A 25,776-nucleotide genomic window follows, 5' to 3' on the forward strand; every position below is an offset into this window, starting at 1 on the left:
GTTAAATTGCCCAGGATGCTATTATCATAACCCCCTCTCACAGATGAAGACACTAAGGCACAGTTACATGGGTGGAAAGTAGAGGAGTTCAGATTTGAACTCTAGATTTTGACAGCATAGCTTCAGATTCTATGCTCTTATCCATTTCACTAAGCTGCTTATCTCAGACAATATCAAAAGTGATCACAGCACTGGAAAAGTCTTAAAAATTTCTTTTGTCTTTCATGAGTTTAAGAAGAGGAATAACCAGAGGATTCTAATTATTACACAGATAGCTGGGTAGCTATAGTTAACCATAATGTATCTGCATATGAATTTATAGTTATCATGCTCAGTCAACATTGCACAGTGCATCTTTTTCCAGTTAAAAAGGAAATACATGCTAAAGACTTGGTTTAGAATTGCACTGGAAAGGCTATATTGTCAGGGATCATTTCTAGAATTGCACTGGAAAAAGAGTCACTTGAATTATACCAAATATAAAACTTTTAAAAATTAAGACTATAGATTCTAATTTTCATCTTTTAAATCAGTTATAAAATTAATCAGCATTTGAGGTATGAACAAAATCACTTTGGGTCCATGGGTAATTACCGTAACTCTGTTTCCTCTTCATAAATTGGGGAACACAATGCCTGATCTGTATGCAAATTATATATTGAGGTGTAATAAAACACTACAAATAAATCACTTGTGCTTTAATTCCACTGGGGAAGAGTAAATATATAATCGCTTATGGATTATATTAAGGTAGTATAAAGAGCATTTAAATGCATCGAAAGGAACTTTAAAAAATGTCTACTTCTGAGGAAGCCTGTGGATGCTAGGAGTTGTAAGAAGAGAATTATACATTTTGTTCCATATACTTTTGCACTGTTTGGATTGGATAAAATAGGATTATATTTGTGTGTACTTGTGAAGTAAAGAAAGGCAGACTAACAGCAGATAGGTAGGAATCAGGCAGGCAGATAAATAGAGCCTCAAAATATAAGTATCATTTAATTAGTCATTTATAGACAGGGATAATTACGAATTTGTAAAAGACTTTGCCTCAGTAGACTTCAGGTTCCTAGAAAAAATGTTAGGACATGATGTCACTAAGACCCTCTTCCAATTCTAAACTATAATAGTTTAGTTAAGAGTTTAACATGTGAGGAATGTAAGGGACTTCTACCTCCAAAATAAAGCAAAATATTTAACAGTTCGTCCATGAGACATTCATCTTCAAAACAGTTAAAACACAGGGCAGTTTCCACAATTTCTTTTTTTGGTACTGGGGATCAAACTCGGGACCTTGTGCTTGCCAGGCAGGGGCTGTGCTGCTGGTTTATATCACCAGCCCCACAATTTTCTATTAAAACACAAAGAGCGTGCTAATTTCAAACAACCTCAGAAAATAGGAAGAACATTCAAATATCCATCTCAGATCATGGAGCACATGAAAACTTGCTCCAGAAGCAAGACATTTAATTATTAATCAATGACACATTATTAGAAAGGAAAGCAAGGCTACCACTTTGGTCCAACTATCAAATGTTACTGCGTTATAAAATAAAAAAAGCAATGAACAAATCTATGACTGTTGGAATGTTTATTACTAGATTCAGACACACATTTGCATGGAAGCAAGCATCCTTTCTTGGTTAGACAATTAAAATTGCACAGAGTAGAAGTTGCAAACCTATGTTTAGAAGGTCTTAGATACAGTTGGGTAATTTTTGGTCTCTCATCTCTGCTTATTTATGCTATTCTTTCTTTACAAATGCAAATTTAAGTGTTCTCTTCCTCTTATTCCTAAGAGTCAAAAGGCCTAACAAGAGATAGGAATTCAGAACCTACACACACAGTAAAAAGTACTCCAGTGCCTCCCACAAAGACAGTAGAATACTTTAGTTAGACTATTAAAATAACAAAAGTAATGAGAGGCACTAACAGAGTACTCACTGGGTGCTAAAGACTGTATAAGGACACTACGCTTTCAATCTTTACAATTCTAAGGAATGAGACATTACATTATTGTTTTTAATCCTCACAACTCTAAATCTTAACTCCAAATTAAGGAAATGATAACTACTCCTTTCCTGTTTTATAGACAAGTAATCACAGGCATAGAAATGATGAGTAACTTGCCCAAAGTCACAGGCTCAGCGGGATGTCAGCAAGATTCAACAGCGAGTTGCCCCACTCAGGACCCTCACCCCTAACCCCTGCAAAACTGAAGCCAGTCTAGGTTTAAATCAAGTGTTATCTCACAGAACTTGAGTAGCTCTTATTTTAATTTTTCCAAGCCTGCTAATTTTTATTTACTTGACGTTAAGCATCCAGGGTCCTCTGGACAACTATTATAATGTTTTCTTTGCTGTCTTGTTTTCTTCAGTGTGAACACAGACCCTAAAACCTAGATCTTCTTCTACCTCTCACTGGCTTCACAGTCTCGTTTGGGTGAAATGCTTTGATAGACATTTACCTTAGATGGCCTGTAAATATCTTCAATTCTAAATATCTTCAATTCAAGATATCTTCAAATATCTTCAATACCTAAATATCTTCAATTCTTCACCAAGCTTCAAATCTGCAGACCCAACTTCCTTTCAAAATGGGGTCTTGCAATGTGTCAGAAGCCCTTAGGATACAATTCCTAATGCCCACCCTCTTTACCAAACATAAGAACCAAGCCTGTGCTGACCAGCTGTTGTCTATATTAGTGCTTGCATCACCACCTGTATGGGAGGCCAGGGAGGAACCCAGGAGTCATGCTCCACACCACCTGCTCGGCTCCTCCCGTATGCCAGCATCAGTGCTCTGAAACAGGACTTCTCTCACAGCACCTTCCTTTCTTCATCCGTCAAACCACCTCTTCTCCACTCCCAGCCCACATGACATCTCATCTAGCGACCACCATGGCAGTGTCTGCAAGCCATGTGGCTGGCACCCAGCCACCCTCCACGTTGCTCTCTGAGCTGCACTGGCTGATGTTTTCAGAGTCCTGATGCACCTGTTGGATACACAGACATCTGCTGAGTGAGTGAGCAAATGAGCTTCCTACTGTGTTTTATTTTGTGCTGCACTTTTACACTTTTGCCCTGTTTGTGGACTTCGCTTCCTAACGGCCTCACCACATCTTAGTGGTCGGGAAGTGTACACCGGTGCTGTGAGACCTGAGGAAGAGGCAGATGCTATGCTGCTGTTTTAAGCACTTACCACTGGGTGCTTTCACCTTCACCGTAACTCAGAAGGAGAAAAAGGGAAGGGTCTCTCAATGTGAAATTTGAGCTCTGTGTCTAATAGTAGAAATGTAAAGCCATCCTTACCAAATACTTCTCTCCCTACCTGATTAGAAATTTAGCATCTTTAACAGCACATTTATATTGGCCTTGAATAGGCTGACAAAGTTATAAATAAATGGGAAATCTGTTGAAGAGTTTCAAATTTCATGACGTGTGCCAAAATGTATTCAAATTTCAAGAATAAATGACTAGGACTCAGCCTCTCCTTACCATCTGTCCACAGATAAATGAACATGAAGACAATATGTATTAATTGTACTTCAAAAGCTGAAAAGTTGCTTTATTATGAAAGGAAATATTGTCATATGTCTCTTCAGATGCTTATGTATGTGTGTATGCTTAGCAGAGTAGTAATTTCAGTGTTGGAGACAGAATGATAATAATGCCTCTCTAGGCAAAAATTTTAAAGACATCAATACAATTCATCAAGCATCCTGGTTACACAGATTAAATTCTGTTCATCGAGCATATTGAAAAATGGAGAATTGCAGAAAGCATATTTCCTTGAACACAGAGTGCTGAGAAACACAAAGCTGTAATGACCCAATGGGCTGCTTTTCAGAGTAAAAAGGGTACCATACATCTCCTTATTTTTTTCTTATTCCCAGTCAAATGCAATTCCCTGTTCTCATCAGAACCTCAGGGTATTAATACTATAAATAGTAATACACCTACTTAAAAAAATTTGGGCCTCACTAAGAAAGAACCATCTGTATAAGTCTATATTTTGGGGGAAAAAAAAAAACTTGAAGATAAAACCTTTCTCTGGAATCTAACAATGGATCCATTTTAGTGTGTGTGTGTGTGTGTGTGTGTGTGTGTGTTTGAAAAGGAAAGAGACAAAGACATAAAACAGACTGTTTCATTACCAGTTTATGCTTCAAGAGCCAAGGATACCACATATTGTTTCCTCACTGCTGAGACCAAATAACCAATGCCCAAATTTAAAGGAGGAAAGGTTTATTTAGCTCACAGTTTGTAGGGATTTCAGTCCATAGTCAGCTGGTCCAAAGCTGAGTGGCATCACAGAGGGACATCACAGAGATCCTTGGCAAGCAGGTAGGTGAGGCACATTAGCTCTCTTTCTGTCCCTTATATTTTATGCAGGCTACTAGCCTTAGGGCAGGAGAAGCACTGACACCCTTAATCCTACCCAGAACTGTGCCAAACCAATCAGTGGACTGATTTAGTAACTAAACACCCTTGATCCCAGCACCACACACTCTAGATCCCACCACTTCTGAAAAGCCTCACCTATCACTGCATGAGGCATCTAAATACAAGACACAACACCACGTGATCATCTGGAAACACTGCGGGTCACAAGCATGCTGGCCAACTAGCTCTGAGGCTTTCTGCCCCTTCCCAGTCCACTTCAAAGTGTGACGATGGGTTAGGGTTAATGAAGAGAAAAATATTGAAAGGTGCAGTTGAAAAGAAAGACGTTTGTTACTGCATGTAGTGGGTGCCTGCACTCCAAAATTCCGGGGGTGTAACCAATGGGGATAGAATTGTGCAACTGAGATTAGTGGTCATGGTCTAGAAAATCTGAAAGCTAACAGAATACTACTTATGTTTGAGTTACAAGTAGAAAAGCCTTTCAACATCCAGTTTCTAGCACTGGAAGAAAAAAGCACTGACCGTAAAACAGGTAAATAAAAGCAAGAAAAAACAGAAATACATTTTCACTCAATTATGATATCAAGAATATCAAATGAGAGCATCTTATTTGAACTCACTTTCCATTATGATAAAAAGAGGGAAAAAAGCTCTAAGTCCTTATGACATTCCAAGAAAGAGGAAACTGTAGAAGTAGATATGAAAAATGAATTGAAAGAGGACATCAAAATACACCTCAGAAATTATACATATGTTAAGTCTTAGACGTGTTAGAAATTGTTTGGATAAAGAGTGAAAGAGAATGGGAATCAAGTAAAGCACAGATCATGTATTAAATCTCACAGGGCTCCTTTACTAGTTGCCAAGCTTTTATGGGACACTTTTCAGATCCCAGTTCCTGAGCCTTAGACTGCAAGATAATTTATGGAGTCGACCACGAGAACCTGGCTCTTGTGGAAACAAGTGGAGTTTGGGAATTTCCTTGAGGAGGTAGAAGGTATCAAACACTTTAATGGGAAACAGTGAAGTATGCTTGGGGTTATTTGGGAGAAAAGTGCCCATACCAAATGACCAAGGCTTCACCATGATGTGACTGATTTTCCTACTTGTGCTTTAAATATCTCTATCTATAAACTGAGAATAATTATTGCTGGTCCTTGTATTATATAGATGGAATAAGATAAAGGACCAAATAAAAATAAGTCTGAATGAAAGATAGTATCATCATCACCATTATCATTATCATTAGGCTGTTGTTTTGCAGCACTTACAGCTTGTTCCAATACAAAATGAGCTCCCTGGATGCAAACTTCTTAAGGAGGCCCTTGGGAGGTTCTAGCCCTTTCCTTCTGCTAGGAGAATGACAGTTCCTCAAATGACAGAAAGCTGCCCTGTCCCTCCTCCATAACTTTGCTTAGGCTCCTGCTGTCTGAACAGAGGAAGTACATTACTTTTTAAATTTATTCACTCATTTATTCATTTGTGGTACTGGGGACTGGAACAGAGCCTTGTAAACACTAGACAACTGCGCTACCACTGACCTATACTTCTGGCCCTGTATCTTATTTTTTAATCATGGAAAAAGGTAAGTAACATAAACCAGCTTCCTGTGAAAAAACAAAAGTACAAATAGATAGGCTCAGGGCAACTTTGCTGCAGACCAGTGATCATGATTTCATTGATGCCTATTTAGAGACTATAATACAGAACCAAAGGAAAAGACACTCTTATGAGAACTAAAAATCACATTTGCAGTAGAGAAAATTAAAAAGGGAGAATGCTAATGCCAGATCTGTGTGCAGCACAGCAAAATCTCTTGTGTTTTGAGCATTTTGCAGAGCTACAGCGTTCACAGTTCCTAAAAAATATTAGATGAAAATTTTCTACCTTAAACTTTTGTATAAATTCTACTTCAGGACATTGAGCTTCTTGGGATCTGAATCGGGCTTGGGTCAGAAGAAAAGAGAAGTTTTAAATTGTTCTTTGAGAGCTGGCAGGAAGATGGACTAGTTCTAGGAGACAGGAGAAGGAACGTTGTCTGGGATGAAGAATGAGAGAAAGGACAAAGCTGAGTCTCAGTTTATCATCAGCAATGGCAGTAAATGCAGCTCAGAAGAGATGATACACATACCAGCGACAGTGCCTGCCTGGCCACAGTATTACTTGTATTAATTACTACGTTGATGCCCAATGTCAGGACTGACTGGGACAAGCAACAAAGCTAATCCTTACACAGGAGAGTCCACATCCATATGTTGAGCTTCTAATCATATATACCTGCAAGGTATTTTGCAAAATCCTGAAACTACAAAGAAGTGTGAGGAAACAAAAATCTGCTCCAAAGAAGTTTATTATCTGGGAGAAATTATAGATATACATTTTTTTTTAAAAAACAAGCCGGAGATAAGCAATATCAACAGGCAAAAAGTAAACAAAAATTATCTCAAACATTTGAAGGAACTCATGACTGAGAATATTTTTAAATTTTTTTTGAATTATAATTTCTTTGATAATAATATAGAGGGGTCCGGAAATATAGCTCAGTAGCACAGCACCTGCCTGGCAAGTGTGAGGTCCTGAGTTCAATTCCCAGCTCCAAAAAAGATAATAATATAGAATAAGGAACTTTTCTGTGGTACTGGAGATTAAACCCAGGGCGGTCACACTGAGCTACATCCCCACCTCATTTTTAATTTTTTTATTTTGAGAAAGGGTCTTGCTACATTGTTAGACTGGGCTAGAAATTATGATCATCCTGCCTCCCACAGTATGGGATCACAAGCATGTATCACCACGCCCGGCTAAGAACAATTTCTTAAGTCATATCCAAGTCTAATAGTTTTACAGGTTACATAAGTAACCAAAGAAATGTCCCTTACAGACAGATAAAAAGCATTCCAGCATCACTCATGTAGGACTGTTTAAAGGATGCTAAGGGGGCTGGGGATATAGCTCAGTGGCATAAGCACTTGCCTGGCAAGCCTGAGATCATGAGTTCGATTCCCAGTGCGCTCAAAAAATAAATAAACAAAGGATGTTAAGATGCCTACTAGAAGTTTTCTGAAGTGCCTGTATTATCAGGAAGTAAACAACTGTCTTTCAAAGAAAATAACATTCCTCAGTGCACTCTCCTGTGTTTCTCAGTCCCAACAGAGACAGGTTTCCTTGAGGTCTGAACTGAAATCTCCACAATCTGACTCCAAGAGACCAAAGAACCAAGCCAGAGAACTACATGGTTAGTGATTCCTGAGATCACACTGACAACTAGCTTCCTAGCTGCTAAACACTGCTAGCGCTGCAGAACACAGAAGCTTAAGTAAACATAATTTCCTTAAAATATGTAAATCAATCCTGACAGTGTCCAGGAGCTGCTCTTGAATTAAAACGGGCACTGGGTCATGTGACAAAGGATCAAGATTCTTCGCCTGGAGAAACTTTAGTCAAGGTTCTGCACCTTCTCCTAAGTCTGTTTGCGCACTGCCTAATAAAATCTAGTTTTAGGAGAAGCCCCTCCTCAGTATCTGAGCAGGCTCCTCCTCCTCCACCATCCCCCAGGTCCTGTCTCATCACCCTGGCCTATCTTCAATCCAGGCAGTTGGTGTAGCCAGAATCTGCTTAGCCCTCGTGTTTCCTCCTAGTGATTTTCTTCCCACCAACCCTGCACTGCTTTGGGACACAAATTCTCACTTTATCATTCTCCATTCAGTATCAAGCCCAACCTCTCTCTTCCAATGCAGGACCCTGTCGTAACGATCTCCATACCTACCACAGTGCTCCTGAGTTAGCCTTCCTTATTGTGTTTTAACAGCTCTCGCTGAGTAGTATTTCTCTTTAACACATATGGAGATATCTCATAATTTGTGCAGAGCAGGCAGAGAAATCCACAAGGTTGTGTTTTTCCATGAGTTATGAACTCCAAAACTTTTCCTGAATATTTACTCCTTTGAACATCTCAGTCTTGTTTGCTTTTTTACTAAGAAACTAACCATAGTGATCCATTTCCAAGAAACTCAGATGTTGGTTCTATGCAAAGTACTATGTAGCCACCAATGTTACTATAATAATTTCAGACTATTCTACATCTTGGTGCCTCAGATTTTGTTCTTAGAAAGACATAGAAGTAGAGATAATTTGAATACAAAATTCAGAAGTTACGTTGTACATTTGAAATTGCTACATTCTTTTTGTGGTTCTCGAAAGTGTGACTGCCTACCTGCCATGAGCATGTCCCCCTCATCCCCTAGGTGAACGTCTGTCACATAAAGAAATCCATATCTAAATAATATAGGACTAAGGGGAATCAAATATGTGAAAAGACTTATATCAGCCCTCAATGGCCCTAAAACCATACATTCTGCAGTTAACTCACACACAATGGCAAAATAATAAACACACTTATAGAACTATTTTAATTATAATCATGGAATTTTAATGTATTTCATACAATAGCAAATTTTGTCAACTAATAATGATAATTAACTAAAGACAGCACAAGGGCCAGAGATATAGCTCAGAGGCATAAGCACCTAAAGGGCAAGCACAAGGTCCTGAGTTCGATTCCCAGTACCAAAAAAAAAGTGACAATACAGCAAATAGTGTCATAGGCCTTTTCAAATGACTTAGGCATTTACAAAAACACTTTCAAACTTTATTAGTTTTTCTCACTCAAAAGCTTTCTCGCGATATAAAAATCAACTTGAAGCAATCTGTCAGGATTCCTGACCACATAACTCTTAAATTGAGCTAACAGTAGATAGCACAAGGAAGGATTATTTTAATCTCAATAATGGTCTAAACCTTTTACCATCTGTTATAATCTGGCATGATTATAACCATAAAGAAAAGGCTCATTGACTGGAAAGCAAATTATAGATAACATAGTTTTAACTTATTCTTTGAGTAGTCTCCAAAGCATGTAAATTTTCAATAACCACAGTGTAATAAGTGATATCATAGCTTTTAATAAGTATTTACTTTGCAGAGTTTGCCATCTGTCCAATTTTATGACATCACTTTGTCCAACTAGTCATTTTGAGAACTATAACCTGGCTTTTTATAGGTATTAATGGCACCAGTGTGTTTGTGACTTTCTTATCAAAGGAAGGGAAACCACCCATGAGCAACTGAGCTTAACCAGCTTCTGGAAGTGCACTACTGATTCAGCCTAAGCTATACTTAGTGAACGTACTGCAATACCTCTCACACAGTTTTCTCTTGCATTCTGTAAAGCAGTCATTCTCCAAGTGCAGCCCCCAACCTCCAGCATCAGCACTACCTGAGAACTTGTGCAAAATAAAAATCTCAGGTTCTACCTCAGAAACGCTAGGGTGGGGCCTAGAAATGTGTTTTATGTGACCCTGCAGGTGACTATGATGCCAGTGAAGGTTTGAAAATCTTTGCACTAAAGCAAAAAGGTAGGCTGTTGCCCTAAAGACAAGCTTGTGCCCTTTACTTTGGAGCAGTAGATTTTGTAGAGTCCTTTATCACCAATACCTTAGAGAACATACAAGTGTTCCTTATAGATAGTACCAGATTTTTTTTAATTTTAGTTAAAAGTTTTAGACTAAGGCATATTTTCAATTCATATTAGCATAATCGTGTGCATTTAACTAAAGGTTTGGGTAGTAAAGAAAAGGAAAGGTGACTCATTAAGGCAGCACGGTATCACCACGGTGAAAATGGATAATGTCTTATTCACCATAATCTCATTAGATTTTACCCTATGACCAAATGCAAGAAAATTGGGGGGATTCTACCTTCACCTTTAGTAACGCTGGGTCTGGAACTTCTGCTCTGTGCACAGTCAGAGCCACGGTCACGCATGTGATGAAGGAGTGAACAGATAGGTGACAGATGTTTTACCACAAAGGCAACCGGATGAGTGTACCCCAAAGAATGCACAGAGGAAGCAGGCGGACTTTGCCAACAGCCACCCACCGTAGCCTGTGTGACAAGAAAGGCCGAAGACAAAACCCCAAGAATTGGAAGGAATAGTTGTTGTCATTGTTTTGATGCTGAAAACTGAACCCAGGGTCTCACGCATGCTAAAGAAATAGATTTTATTAGAAAGATGAGGACCTTAATTCTTATACACATTATTGATATCAAGAGAAAAGCTTCCGGCAAAATATTCTTCCTCTCTCTACTAGGGAAAATACAAGAATCAAGTTTATGGCATAATTTTCATTAAATAATTGCTTCTTAAATTTTTCTTTGATTTCATTAAAACCATGCATTTTAATTTCCTACCTGTTATTAGGTGTGTCATAGGACATGGGGTGGAATTTGCCTGTTTGCTTTAGTGTTTTAGTAAAACCCACATCTGGGGTGCAAAATGATGTGATTATTACTTTACAGTAGCCTTCCCCTCTATAATGTTAACTTTTGGGCATTTTTGAAATTTAATTAAAATTTAAGGAGAAAAAATACTTCCATAGAGCAATACAGAACTTGCATGAATAATTCATATCTCACAGATGTCACTGCTATCTGAAAAAATCACTTAATATTCTTTTTTTAAATACTTAAAGATGATAGACTTACACTGTGAAGTGTTCAGATACATTACAAAGGAGATATGATTTACCAAAAAATAATAAATACAATTGCATGAGTTAATAAAATAATTTGGCTGAAATAAGTAAGAGAAGCATTTATATTAAACTTGTCTTCTAAGCAGCTCACTACACCCATGAAGTCCACTTCAGGTAACCATTCTAACTTAAATGCATGGAGAAAATCGAAACTTCCTACCTGGGACTGTGCGTTAATATTGGCTCCTTCCTTAACAAGGACTTTGACAACTTCTGCTTGTCCAGCCAAGGATGCAATATGAAGGGCAGTATTTCCCTTCTGCTTTGGAGAAACAAAACAGAAAGTGTTAGAGGTTTTCCAATTTTGTAGAATCAAACTGTGCGGGCATTTTTAAACTTTGCTGATATTTCAACTGATTCAACTATATCATTTCATGAAGATAGCAGCTAACCACATAAGAGATTTTTAAAACTATCGACAAAATAGTCACCTCATATAATGTATTTCTTTGCATTATCTTTGAGTATCTTTCATAATTCTGGTCTAGTGTTAAGAACATAGGAATTTGAGTTGTGAATCAAACCATCTGGAATATGTATGCATGAATGTGTATAAGTGACAAGACCTCATGGAATTCATAGGAACCAGAAGTCCTACTGCAAGGGAATATTAACTTTACAAAAGTTTACTGAAACATCAAGTTTAATTCCCCTTTCAAATAAACCTACAAATTCCCAGTGACAGAGAAGCTGTCTTTGCTCAGAGTTGTCTTCTGTCGACAGAGCCATGTGGTTGTTGCTCAAAATATTTTGGGAATGAAGAAATAAATTTTATATCAGTCATAACCTTACCAATGATTTTTACCATTTGCTACATCATATTTACCATTCACAACCACCATTAAAAAATGATTTAAAGCTTCTGCAAAAATAAAACATAAGCCAACAGATTAAAAACTATTTGTGATATGATTAAAATAAGCAAAAAAAAAATGAAAAATAAACAGAAATATGTAAATTCTAAGGCATAGGGTTCAGATTCTAGTTCTGGAGTTTAAAGGAGAGGAAAACCAAGAACAATAATAAACATTTAAGCAACTAAAAAGTGGTTGACTTAATGAATGAATACATTGATATTAATGGGGGCAACTCAGAGGAGACAAAGGATTTGATCTATATTCACATCATTATTTTATACACTCGTGTTCAACAATTACTTGATGTTCTCAAGAGAAACATTAATTAAAATATTTCTTCTCTCTTTATGTTCTAAGCAAAGAAGTTACAGCATAAAGTAAACTCACATTTTAACTTATTTGGAATTACCAGAGAGTGATTTGTTAGCTTTTGTCTTTACATTTCCCCTAGAGTTTCTCTTCATTGTATTACAAGTAAGACAAATGATATATTTTGGTAATTACACATGGAGATGCTAGAAATCCAGGTCAATAGACAATATTTCTAATGTATTCACAAACTCTCTTTCACAAACTCCTAAATGAGATTAATTTCCCAGCCACAGGCTTGAATATCTAACTTCCCTCTACTTCTCCTACACATCATGCCACTCCAGCCCTGATCAGAAGACTTGGTACTGACTGGCTACTGTGTTAGAGCCAATGTACTGGTGACTTTTCTAAAAAGTCTCTGGTTTATTAAATGAATCTCAAATAAATTCAAATACATTGTATCAAAAGCAACATCAATAAGGGAGCAATAGTCTATGGTTATACCAAGCATGTTGTATATTCTTTTACAAATGAATCTAAGTTCTTTACAAACACACATAAGAGTAATAATAGGTAATCTTACCCTAGTAATTCAATTACCAAAAAGCTCTTTTCCATTTGGGTAAAAAATATTCTAAATTCTCGTACCAAGAAGAATGAATATATTAAAATTTTTTATCAATTTAACTGAAACATAAAAATATTTATTAATTTTCCATGGAAAAGTTATCATATCAATTTTTTGATTAAAAATGAATTGACCTTAGGAAATTATCAGAAGAAAAACAGTGTATTAAAAACTAGGTTTACGAATTTCTTCCATCTGCTGTCTAGTAAGTACTTAAAACAATGCAAACTCTGTAAAGTTTGGTGGAGGGGTTTCAGTTTTAGTTCTGTGTGGTTAAAAATTTTGGTGTCCAGCAAAGCCCTGGAATACACGACTGAAAAAAAGCTTTCAATCAATTTCTTCTTTCTATGGAAAATCATGTGGGCAGGAAGAACATTACCTTGGTGGCAGAATCCACAGCAGAGCCTCTTCCCAGCAGCTCCTGCACCAGGCCCACATGGCCTTCCTTGGCAGCCAGATGGAGTGCGTTGAGTCCATTCTGAGAGAAGAACAGCAAGGTCTTAGAAGGGCCGTAATAGACAGGGAGAGGGGACGGACCAGGGACTACACACGCTCTCATCGCTCTCTTTTAAACATTAATTTGACAACTTCATTTCAACAAATTCTTTTTCTTTAAGAAATATCTAAATACTTTTCTAGTGAGAAGATACAGTGGACAATTCTGTATCTTTTATTGTGCTGGCTAAAGTTAAAATTCTGTCCAGTTTCTGAAATGTACAGAACATTAAATAAATTGTACTTTTAACAAATGCAAGAGGAATATCCTTCTAAAGTGACTACAACATAAGACAATTTTAAGGTAATGTACTCTTTAATGACAACACCATAATTAAAAATATATTTAGTGCTATGTCCCTGAGTAACCTTTTTAAGCAAAATCTTAAATTTATAATCTGAGATAGTACTATAATTCCCTTGAAAACTAGTCCCCAGAGCACGGAAAAACCTGTTAGCCCACACTACCTAAAATGAACTATAAATTCAATACACACCCTATCAAAATATGAGCTTTTCTCCAGAAAAATACAAAAACCCTAAAATGTATATGAAACTACAGAAGATCTAAAATAGTCAAAGCAATCTTAAAAAAATCAAAGCTGAAGAACTCACAGTACCTGAGTTCAAACAGATTATAAAATTATAGTAACAAAAAGAGCATAAAAACAGACACACAGACATATGGAACACACTAAGGAGCTCAGATATAATGACATTTACACCTAACTGATTGTCAACAGAAGTGACAAGAATACACGTTTAGGAAAGGACAGTGTTATGGCGAATACATTATGTCAACTGGAGGAGTCTAGAAGTTTAACTAAGCAACTCAGCAGTTCTACATCCTGGGGTGAAAAGGATATGCCCTTACTGCTCTAGGATGTTATGCATTGTGTCAATTTGAGAAGTGTAAAAGTTCAACTAAGTGATTGAGCAGGGAGCCAGGCTCCTTACTTTGTAAATATCCTCAGCTTGTGGAAGAGGAGGGTACGGAGGTGGTGTGGGTGTGGGTAGGTAGCCGATATACAATATAAGGGAGGAAAAGAGCTTGCTTCCCATTGTGCTCTTACTGCTTTTGCTGTCTTCTGCCACCTTGGACTGTTGCCCCTGTGCCCTGCCACCCTGCCTTGGAGCCAGCTGATTATGGACCGAAATTTCCACAAACTGTGAGCTAAATAAACCTTTCCTTCTTTAATTTTGAGTGTCAGGCATTTTGTCTCAGCAATGAGAGAAAAGTAACCAAGACAGACAGCCTTTTCAATAAGCAGTGCCAAGAGAACTAGATAGATATGTGCAGAAAAATGAAATGACACCTATGGGCTTTCATTGCTTAGAAAAGTCAACTGAAATAGATTAAAGACAAAAATATAAAAGTATTAGAAGAAAGTATAGCAGAAATACTTCATGACATTGGTCTCGGCACAGATATATTTGATAAATCCTCAAAGACATATGCATGGAAAGCAAAAGTAGACAGATATAATCACAGCATATTAAAAAGCTTCTGCACAGTAGGGGCTGGGAATTTAGCTCAGCGGCAAAGTGCCTGCCTGGCAAGCGCAAGGTCATGAGTTCGGTTCCCGGTACCGGAGAAAAACCAAAAAAAAAAAAAAAAAGCTTCTGCACAGCAAAGGAAACAATCAACAGAGTAAAATGGCAACCTGAAGAATGTGAGAAAGTATTTCCAAACTAGATATCTGACAGAAAGTTAATATTCAAAATATATAAAAAACTAAACAGAGAAAAAAACAAAATAGTGAATAGGCATTTCTCAAAAAAAGGCATATAAGTGAATAGCAGATGCATGAAAAATGCTCAAGATCATTAATTATCAGGGAAATGGAAATCAAAATCACAATAAAATATTACCTTACTCTAAACCAAATGACAGTTATCAAGAAAACAAAAAAGTTTTGGTGAGCATGTAGGAAAAAGAAAGCCTTACACACTGTTGGTGGGAATGTAAGTTAGTAAGGTCCTCAAAAAACATAAAGTAGAACTTCTATATATGCTCCAATCCCACTATAGGGTGTACATCCAAAGGAAATAAGATCAGTATGCAGAAGAGATACCTGCACCCACATATTTATTATGGCCTTATCCACAATGGCTAAGAAACAGACACAATCTGCGTGTTCATCAATGGATGAATAGATACATTATTCTCTCATAATAAGGAAAAAAGCCCTGTCATTCATTTGTGCTAACAGTGCTGAACCTTCAGGACATTATGTTAAGTGAAGTAAGCAAGGCTTATTAGCTTACTAGAAATACAAATACACATGCTCTCACTCTTATGACTACATTAAACAACATGTATTAAATATTTTAAACAGTCACAAGAGAGGATTTTGAGTGCTCTCACAGCAAAGAAATAATAAATACAAACTGAAGTAATGAACGTGGTAGTTATCCTAGTTAAACACTGCACAACCTACATATGTATTAAAACATATCACATCCCATAAATATGTACAGCTGTTATGTGTCAATGAAATACAGCAAAAAGAACAAAACTATTTTATGAGCATAAAAGAAAAACTAATTTAAAATATTACTCAAATGATCTTTATATATATGAACTGAAATAAAGTTTGAAAGTAGATCTATAAGAAGAATCCCATATAAATGTAATTGCTATATGATAAATTTTGTATATGCAGTCACCATGCATGTCATACTTAGTGATTTTGATATGGAAAGCATTCAAACTTACATATTTAACTGAAATAAAGTAATATTTTTCCTCACAAAATATAGTCATGGTTACTTATCTGCATTTAATTTTGGATGACCTATGAGGTTGTATTATGGTTTTTGTACATTTACTGATCCTAAGTGTTAAGAAATAAGGAATTTTTCACATTTATTATTATATTCCTAGAAAATTTAGTAAGTGAATCAACAGTAGAATAAAAACTTTTAAAAGATGGAATTTTATAAGCCCTAAGTTCAAATGATATTAATCACATTACCTATTTACAAATTATTAAAAATATAAAAATTATCTTTCAATCTTACTACCAGATCAAGGAAAGCACTATACTTGAAAGTTTCTTTCTGATCTAATTACCCAACATCCAGTCTCTTCAATAATAGATAGTAATAGATGTAACTAGATGTAATCTATATTGCAATGGTAAGCCTACTCTTGGAACAATGAAGAGAAAACAGTGTAACCATAGGGTAAGAGGATTTTAAGGTGATGATTAAATGTAATTGTAATGACTGATACACTGTGTCAACTTGAGAAGTTTAGAAGCTTAAATAAGTAACTCAGTAGTTCTACATCCTAGGATATAAACTAGGGCAGCTGTTTATGCTCCAGGATTTTGTAATGGTTGATTCATTGTGTCTACTTGAAAAATTTAGAAGTTTAACTAAGTGACTCAGCAGGGCGCCAGGGTTCTCACTTTATAAACATGCAGAGCCTGTGCAAGAGGAGGGCAGGGAGATGGTATGAGTGCTACATCCACCTTAGGTCGGGTAGCCTGCATACAATATAAGGGAGGAAAGGAAGCTTGTTTCCTCCTTTTTGCTCTTGTTGCTTTTGCTGTCTTCTACATTCGTGAACTGTTGCCCCTGTGCCATGCCACCCTGCTTTGGAGCTAGCTGATTATGGACTGAAACCTCCACAAACTATAAGCTGAATAATCCTTTCCTTCCTTAATTTGGGCATCAGGTATTTTGTCTCAGCAACAAGAAAAAGTAACCAAGACAGTAATAATACTTAAAAGTCTTTTACTTCCCTGAAATCTTTATTCTACATATTCTCTTGCATAGTACCTCAGTGATTTGCTTACATGTTTAAAGAATAAATCTTAGCATTCATATGTATAATGCACTATGCAAATGTTCTGGAATAAAGATTAGCTATTTCAGTAAGAATCAAATGTCCTAGTCACCGGAAATTGTCTGGATGGCCTAGCAAATTAATGTTTAAATAGTTTTACATTTGAAGGCGTCTGTGATTGGAAGTTCCCTCTTCTGCTCAACTCTGACCTCTGTCTCCACCTAAGATTTCAGAATGTGAGACTATGGAAGGACTTTTTAGACTATTTAGTCCAGTAACTTACCTCACACTTTGCCCTAAGGTCTGCAACATAGGATCTGTTTGATAAATACTTTTGGATGAATGAGTGAATCTAAGAAGAGATTAGAGGGAATATTTTGGTAAAGATTATTTTTATATATAATTCAAACTATTTAGCATATTTGAAATGTAAAGATAGTAATCCGTACAGGATATAAGCTTTTCTAATTATGGTGTTAGTCCAAATGGGATTGGAGATGTTTGGATGTATTTTTTCCAGGTGTTTGGGGCCTCTTAGAACTACCAGACTCACTCTGTCAGAGTTACCTTCTCTCTCAGAGCTATGACCATTAGAGCTCACTAAACCTCTAACTTGGGAGGCAAATAGCTGATGTGTTCAAGTGACCAAAATCTCTTCTTTGCCTCGACTTTCTGTGTTGATCCACTTTACAAATTTCCTTCTACAGTCAGAGGAGTGAGTGATCATTTTGCTTTATTTGCTCTTCTGAAATTCTTTCAGTTCAATGGTAGGGCTTTGTTGATGATCATATCTACTTTATTTTAAGAATTTTCCAATGTGGTCACTTTAATATTTTGAAAATGGTTTTAGCAAATCCCAGTGTTTCTTAAGTATTAAAAAAAATTGACTATGTCTATTGAAATCACTACCTGGGCAAAGATAGAGAAGGACCGTGCAGTGTGTTCCGCTGAGCACTTCGACTGCCTAAACAGATTTGGCTTCTTCTGAATGCCTTTGGCTTCTGTGCTATCATCAGTTACAGGAGGAAACCTTTCCTCAATATTTGTCAGTAATCTCTCCCCCAGTTCCTTAATTTTAATATTTACCAATATCGTGTGTCCCTATCCTGTCAGGGTGAAAATCTTTTGCTATGAAAATCAGCAAATAATTAGAGCAGAGCTTCACTGCCCCAGAGAGGCAGTGGTTAAACACCTATCTGCAGTAAAAAATTGAAACTACTTAGCATATTTGAAATGTAAAGATAGTAATCTCTACAGTGTGACTGTTTGAAGTCAAGGTTTGAGAAAATATGACAACAATTTTATTTTTTAAAAATGCAACCTGGAAAATAATGGCTCCTCAGCAATTTCTCTAGGGTAAAGTAATATCTGATTTTTACTTAACTTTAAAATTATATAATATGGGTAACATGTGCCATAAGCCCATAGGGAATCTTGTTTAGAGTTGGGTTGAGTTGAGTTCACAGTACTAAAGATTGAACCCAGGATCTTCATACTCAGTCAAAGCCCTAGTTTTTTTATTTTTATTTATTTATAATCTTTGAGGCAGAGTCTTGTTAAGTCACTAAATTGGCTGAAGGCTGAAGTCCAACTTGTGATCCTCCCGCACCAGGCCCGTAAGGAGCTGAGATTAGAGGTGTGCACCACCACATCCAGCTCGTTTATTTTCTTAATAAAGAGCCAAGCATTATTAATTCACCATCAGTTTTTTTATTGCTAAAATAATTGTTGTAGAGACCACGGCGCTACCCTGAATGCCAATTTTCACAGGCTCAGAATAGAGCAATGCAGGGAATAAAAATGTTGTAAAAAGATGCAAAACATCTCTTCAGTCCCATGAATGACCAGCTCTCTGTGGTTCAGAAAATTTACAGCACACCTTAATCTCCTTGTACTGAAGCATTAGCTCTTTTGAAAAGTTTAACTTGCTGCTCCCCAGGCTATCAGAGTACCACATTTCCTATTTTTCTGTTTCAACAAATGTGGACAAAAATTTTAGTTGGTTTTTCTCCGGTACCGGGAATCGAACTCACGACCTTGCGCTTGCCAGGCAGGCGCTTTTGCCGCTGAGCTAAACCCCCAGCCCCCAAAAATTTTAAATTAACATAACAAAGAAAACTTTATCTTCCAATGGAGCAGAGCTGATATAATCTTGAGACTGGTGAAGTCCAAATATATTTTAAATTAATCAAGTTCAGATGTTATCCTCAGGCAGATCCCAGTGGCAGATTACTCAGCTCGCTCTATAGTTTTCTCTTCATGAACTTAGAATGCAGCCTTTCTCATGTTAGTAAAAGGAGACCCTTTCCATTGCCAGCAGGCAACGAAGTATTTCCCCCAAAGTTTTGCTAGGTTTCCAATAATCAAGAATGGGCCTTTAAATTAAAAAGAAGTTTTTTTTCAAAAAGGAAGTTTTAAGGAAAAAAGAAGCATCCTTTCTGGATATAAAATAGCCTGCTGTAAAGCATTCTAATATAGTTGTATTTTATCAAAAAATCAGAAATAGATTAAAATTTTCTACATGAAAGAATGGTTCAAAATCCAAACTATGTACATTGAATCTAGGAGATACACGGCTTAAACACTTCCATAATTTTACTCTGCTTCAGAAACTGGAGCAGTTTTGAAGACACAGATGGGAGAAATTCAAATTGTAATTGCTATAGATTTTCATGCTGACTTCTTTTAAAATGCACACAAAGAGGAACTGTTATCATATTTCTAAAACATGTCTTTTGGCTGTAGGAAATAGAAGACCAGCAGTTTTCCCCATACTGACGTCTTGGTTTGAATTTTTTTCTTTTTTGAAAATAGCGCTGCTGAGATTGAACCCAGGGCCTCGGCATGCAAGGCGCTACCACCGAGCACCTTCCACAGCCCTTGGTTTTATAGTTTCTTTAACCACAAATAGATTTAACTAGAAATGTCACTTGTTGGGTAATTATTATGAGACAAAGCAACTTAGTATCATCCACATTTAAACAGTTTTTGCTTATGAACACGAGTAAATTATCACGAAAACAGATAAGGAGAGGGCCAGGGGCTGTATCTCAGCACTGTCTATATCACTATCTATACCACTGTCCTAGCTTAACTGTGGAAGGCTTGGGATCTGTCTCCAGCACTGCCAAAAAGAAAAAGGTGAAAGAGAAAAAGAAGGGAGGGGGAGACAAAAGTTAAAAGCCCATTTAACAGTACAATACAACTACTTTCTTGAGAATATATTTTGATTAATTCACTCTAGTGAATTCTACAGGTCACAAACTTCCCACAGGGGGCACACTAACACTTTTTGTCTAGCTTAATCAGCTGATAATACTGGCCCACATTTGGAGGGATATTTTGTTATTGTTGTCAATTTTTTTTTTTACAATGGTGAGGGAGTGAAAAGAAGGTTGACATGCAGAACTGGGGAGCCCTCTGTGTCTGAGTGGAAATCAGGACAAGTCCTAATACTTTCATAGTAATGCCTTCTGCACGTCGTTCTGAGGAACATAGTTCTTTCCTCATCAAAACATAAAATACTATCAGATGCTGCATTCATCAGAACACTCAACATAAGCTTGCTGAATTCTGGCCAGTCTTCTGAGACAATTTATACTGAACAAACATTAACTGTATACTCCCTAGATTATTATCAGGATAGATATTCAGTTAGATCACCAGAAAGCAATGTATCTGGAACATGTTATCTCGATTCCCTACAGAAATGGCTTCCCTGAATTATGAAGTATTGCTACACATTTGGTTTGTATATTAAGTTAATATGAGATGTCCATTTCAGCAATATTTATGGCTTTGTGTCTACATTACATTGGTTCTCTACATTAACTATTGCTGAATTCAGTAAGAGGAAAAAGTTTAATAATAAAAGACTGTGCTTCTTTTTCTCTAACCTTTAATTTAGAAAAATGCATAACTCAATGTGTTTATCTTTTTTGTTGGTTTCCAGGAAACACTGAATAAATTCAATTTCCATCTGAATTAAGCAATTCTATCTTTTATTTCTGTGTTCCTTTCACTGGATTTTGCTTGCATCTTGCATAGTTTCATTTTTACTAATGTCAGAATCACAATACCTGTGAGTATATACCTCTGCCACCAATAACTTACAGTAAAAACCTCTCAATCTTTTGTACTTCAAAAAAAGCCCTATGCTAAATGTTAATCACACTTAGTTTGATTCGGTCTCTTACCTCCCAGGATTTAAAGACACTGATTATTCTTTGATTACTATTATAGCTTATTCTAATCAGCTACTCAATGACTCAAAATACTGATCAACAGTTTGGAATGAATTTAGATGGAAATTTAATAGGATTCAAAAATGAGAAACTAACTTTTAATAGAAAAAAACCTAAGAATTAATTAAACCTGACAAATAGTAAGCTAAGCAATTAATATCTTTCATATGCTAGAGGAAAACCAATTTTTTGTGTTATAACTCCACTTAAGGAAACCTGAAAGAAAATAGGTGAATATGCAGCAAAATGTATTTCCAAAAAAATATGGAAAGCACATACTGTCATGGAATTTATTAAAGAGGATTGGAAATCTTTCCTTTAAGACATTAAAAGTATGTTTTAGGAACCAGGGATATAGCTCAGCAGCACAGTGCCTGCCTGGCAAGCACAAGGTCTTGAGTTTGATTCCAGGTACAAAATAAAATAAAATAAAAGTATATTTTACTGCAATGAACGTGCAGTTTTATGCCTTTTTTTCCTTTCTTTCCTTCTGTTTTTAAGAGACCATGTTCCATTGCAGGAATAGTAATGTAGTGTTGAGAATGAAAAGAAATGCAATCTGTCTTAGCTCTGCTATTAAGCAGCAGTGTGGCTTTGGACAAATGACTTAAACTCTCTGCCCTGAACAATATCTGAAATCAACAATGGTAACAGTGACAATGGGAACTTATGATAATGGAAGGCAAACTGGTAAAAATGTATAAGCACCAGTTATGTGCTAAACATTGCTTTAACTGATTTATATCTGTGATTCACATCTGCACGAGATCTTGAAAGGGATCTGAAATGCCTGGCGTTCTAGTACATATGAAAAAAGAGGTCAAAGAGAATAGTAACTGGTTACAGTCAGCATGGAGACTATAACCTGCTTTCCTAATGATCCTTAGATTAAAAATGTAAGATGATTCATAAGTTCCCAAAACTGAAATAAAATGCACTCAATGCAATATTACTAGGAAGCAGAATGATGAGATGAAAAGAATATAGGTTGTGCCAGGAGTGGTGGTGCACGCCTGTAATCTCAGCACTCAGGAGCCTGAGGCAGGAGGAGCACTGCAAGTTCGAAACCAGCCTGGGCTACAAAGTGAGCTCACGGCCAGCCTGAGCTGCATATGGAGACCCTGTCTCAAAAAGATGAAAACAAGCAAAGACAAAAAAACAAAAAAAAACCAAGAATATAGGTTGTAGAGGCATTAGAACTTCATATTAATCTAAACCTTTCTGGGTAAATACTAGTTCCTTTGTCTTCAAGAAAAGAAACATAACCCTCATCTCACACTGTGCTAAAGCTTAGACAAAAGCAGATAACTGCAATATAACAGCTCAGCAGTTGGCACATGGTGCCAGCTATTAGCTTCCATACCCCACTTGATTGACAGAGATAATATTTTAGTATTGATAATGAAAACAAACATTTTCCACATGCAAATTCAAATACTCCTTTGTACAAATGTAAAAACAAGTCACTCTATAAAATGTTAGTCATAATTATTTTTGCACTTGGAATAGAATATAGAAATGATTTATACAATAACATCATTGCTTATGTTGGAGAATTATTTATTTTACATACTTCACTATAGAAAACTACTTATCCAGAAATGAGTGAAATTCTAAATGCAAAAAAGTTGTACTAAATACTAAGGTTTTAGAAATATTTTTCTTAGACTGCATTAGACTGAAATCAGTCAATAAAACCAGGATGACCTTGAACTCTTGAAAAGGCCTCCAACTTTAGAGGACACTGATGTGTCCTATGATCAGATTTGTGGTGTCTAGCAAAGATAACTAACAGATTCCTACTGAAATACAAATATATGAGAGGAGTCAATATTATGACAACAGAGCAGAATCAAGCTTTAGATTCATTTCTTGCAATGATCTGCATACCTATCAGTGCCACTACATTAAGGTACAGACTCATTTCTAGCAATAGTTTAAATAGCTATCAGTTTTACATCTACTTCATTCTGGACAAGAGCCATTCTAAACAAGGATAAATCTTTGATATTGATTTTATGATGTTAATGTTGACAAAATAATGTGAACTTGAGTTTTTAAAAAAAACAATCAACAAATATTCACTGAGCTCTTAATGTAAGATATTGGACTTTGTAGATCTTTGAGTTACAGGCAAGGTTTCCATTTTGCTACTACAATATTAAAATAACACTATCTCCGTACATCATTCAAATGGCTAAATTTACCAAGTAACTCAAAAATAAAGTTATAATGCTGCCTTGAAATAATTATGTGCATATTAATCAATCCTAAAAAAAGTCATCTTTTTTGTTTAGTATTTCCATCAAATTTTTATAAAGCACTATTGTAGGTTTGTTTACTATCAGATTTACAACATACCATAGTAACTATTTCCCTTGCTGATTTTAAAAGATATTTTTCCCACTGATTGCTTCTCTTGCTCATATAAAACTATCAGATAAAACCCCAGGTAGAACAGCCAATAAAAATGTTTATAAAGTCATCTGAGTGTTAGTGACATTTCTGACACATACAGAAAACTGTAAACTAGCTCATTTTGAAGAACAGATTCAAGAAGACAGAGCTAACCTTACACAGAGCTTAAACACTTGTGATAATCCACTAAACTCATTTGCACCTTAGTACAAATTCATAATCAACACAACTTATTAGTTAATCAGAAAGCATTTTCTAGATACTTGCCAAGGGTTCATCTTTGGGTGCTAAGCTCTATGGGAGGGGCAATGTACACACAGAATAATTTTCATTCCCAAGGAGACTATAAAGATTTATGTTACAAAAGATTTATTATTCAACAATTAAAAATCAACTAGATATTAACACATACTTGTTAATGATTTTATTTTCACTTGGGCTACTTTGGTTTGCAAATCTTGCACGTCACATTAAGGGTTTCTTAGTCTAAGTCTTATGCATAACAGAAAATTCCAAATAACACATAACTTATTACATTGTACTAATGCAAATATTTGCAAGCAAGCAGTTAAAGCGTATGAATTCTTGAGAGTATAAAAGAAAAAGAAAGAGGGAAAATAAAAGGCAGTGATAGAGAAACTTGTTCCCCCAACTCCCATTACCATTAAAGGAATCTCAGAATTCCTATAAATTACATTGAGTATCAATTTCAAGTTTGCCTGAGATATACAAGTTGGCTCAGTCTCTGCACCTACGGAGATATCACAGAATTTCACCCAGTTACTGTATTTGTATAGTTTCCTGTTTATCTACCCAACAAGGCTTCTCGTGGGCAGACAATAAATTATATTCTCGTTGGTAGCTTCTGTACTTCACATAGCACTTGGCACAAGAGAGAGGAGCCTTCAGTAATGTCTGTATCATAGATGAGCTAAGGTGTAGTGTGAACAGTGTGAAGGTAACCAGGAAGTGGCTTAATTCTTCCAGTTACTCTTTATCTTGTCAGTAGATATAGTCAGCACATGGACAGACACTGGCATGTGCATCTCTAGCCTTTGGAAACACAATCAGAAGCTTGCTCTCTGTGACCGTTAGCATATATGGCAAGAAATTAGACCAGAGAAAAGCGCTGTTCTAACATGGCTTTTGTCAGCCTGGGATCCTTGGACACGTGCTTAAGGATCTCAGAGTTCCACGAGAATCATTTAATTTTTATATTTTCATTTCAGTGCCAATCTAAAATAGAAGTATATTCTGGATTATCTGAGTAGCCACATCCAGTCAGGTATCAGCTAGTAATTTCTTGTTCTTAGTCATGTTTAGATTGTGCTGATTTTGGGGCTGGGAATAAAGCTCAGCGGCACAGCATCTGCCTGGCAAGTGCAAGGTCCTGAGTTCGATTCCCAGTACAAAAAAAAAAAAAAAAAAATAGATTGTGCTGATCTCAAGGCATCCATTAGCAGCCATGCTCAAATTTTAATACAGGATCTCTCAAGCTGAGGCACAGTGATGTATTCTCAGTGGTCCAAAACAAGTCACTCTCTAAGTAGAGAAAATTCTGCCACAAGAGTTGGTCTGTAAAAAGCGAATGAAAAAACTAGAGTTTTTCTACCAGGAAAATAGAGTGGATGCTTATGGATGCATAACTTGAACCTTCCACTTATGAAAGGCTTTACTGGGTCCATAGGATTGTAAATTGTCTGAAAGGAATAGTGATTACCTTGATTATCAAATGTTTATCAAAAATTCAAACCAATAAACTTGTTAGTACTTGTCCAAGATTTTTCCATGCAGTTCCTCTAGCCTGGGTGAAATCATCATTTGTAGTTAGCCCAACATTTTTAAAATTAAATTCGATCTAGCTACTGCCACTAGAATCATAATTGGGTCTCTTAAGTAAAAGGTATACTGTACAGCAGTGGAGGCTGTGGTATGTATCAATGAGACCCCAGTACTCAGTCTGGTCCTCCTTTAAGGTTGAGAAGTATGTTGAAAAGATTTTACATTGTGTGTGTGTGTGTGTGTGT

At 36.4% G+C, this 25,776-nt stretch overlaps 1 protein-coding gene across 3 annotated transcripts in view; it reads right to left on the reverse strand.

Moving 5' to 3' along the window:
• Ank2 (ankyrin 2, neuronal) overlaps positions 1-25,776 on the reverse strand; it is a 313,838-nt gene that overhangs the window by 151,002 nt on the left and 137,060 nt on the right. For all 3 annotated transcript variants that reach the window (XM_005397083.2, XM_005397085.2, XM_013520726.1), the window contains exons 3-4: positions 13,176-13,274; positions 11,160-11,258 (exon numbers count right to left, since the gene is read on the reverse strand). In XM_005397083.2, the coding sequence (XP_005397140.1) occupies positions 11,160-11,258; positions 13,176-13,274 (198 nt within the window). The remainder of the gene's footprint in view (positions 1-11,159; positions 11,259-13,175; positions 13,275-25,776) is intronic.

This window comes from Chinchilla lanigera, unplaced genomic scaffold (assembly GCF_000276665.1).
Source record: "Chinchilla lanigera isolate Chin_1 unplaced genomic scaffold, ChiLan1.0 scaffold00056, whole genome shotgun sequence".
NCBI classification, from domain to species: domain Eukaryota; kingdom Metazoa; phylum Chordata; class Mammalia; order Rodentia; family Chinchillidae; genus Chinchilla; species Chinchilla lanigera.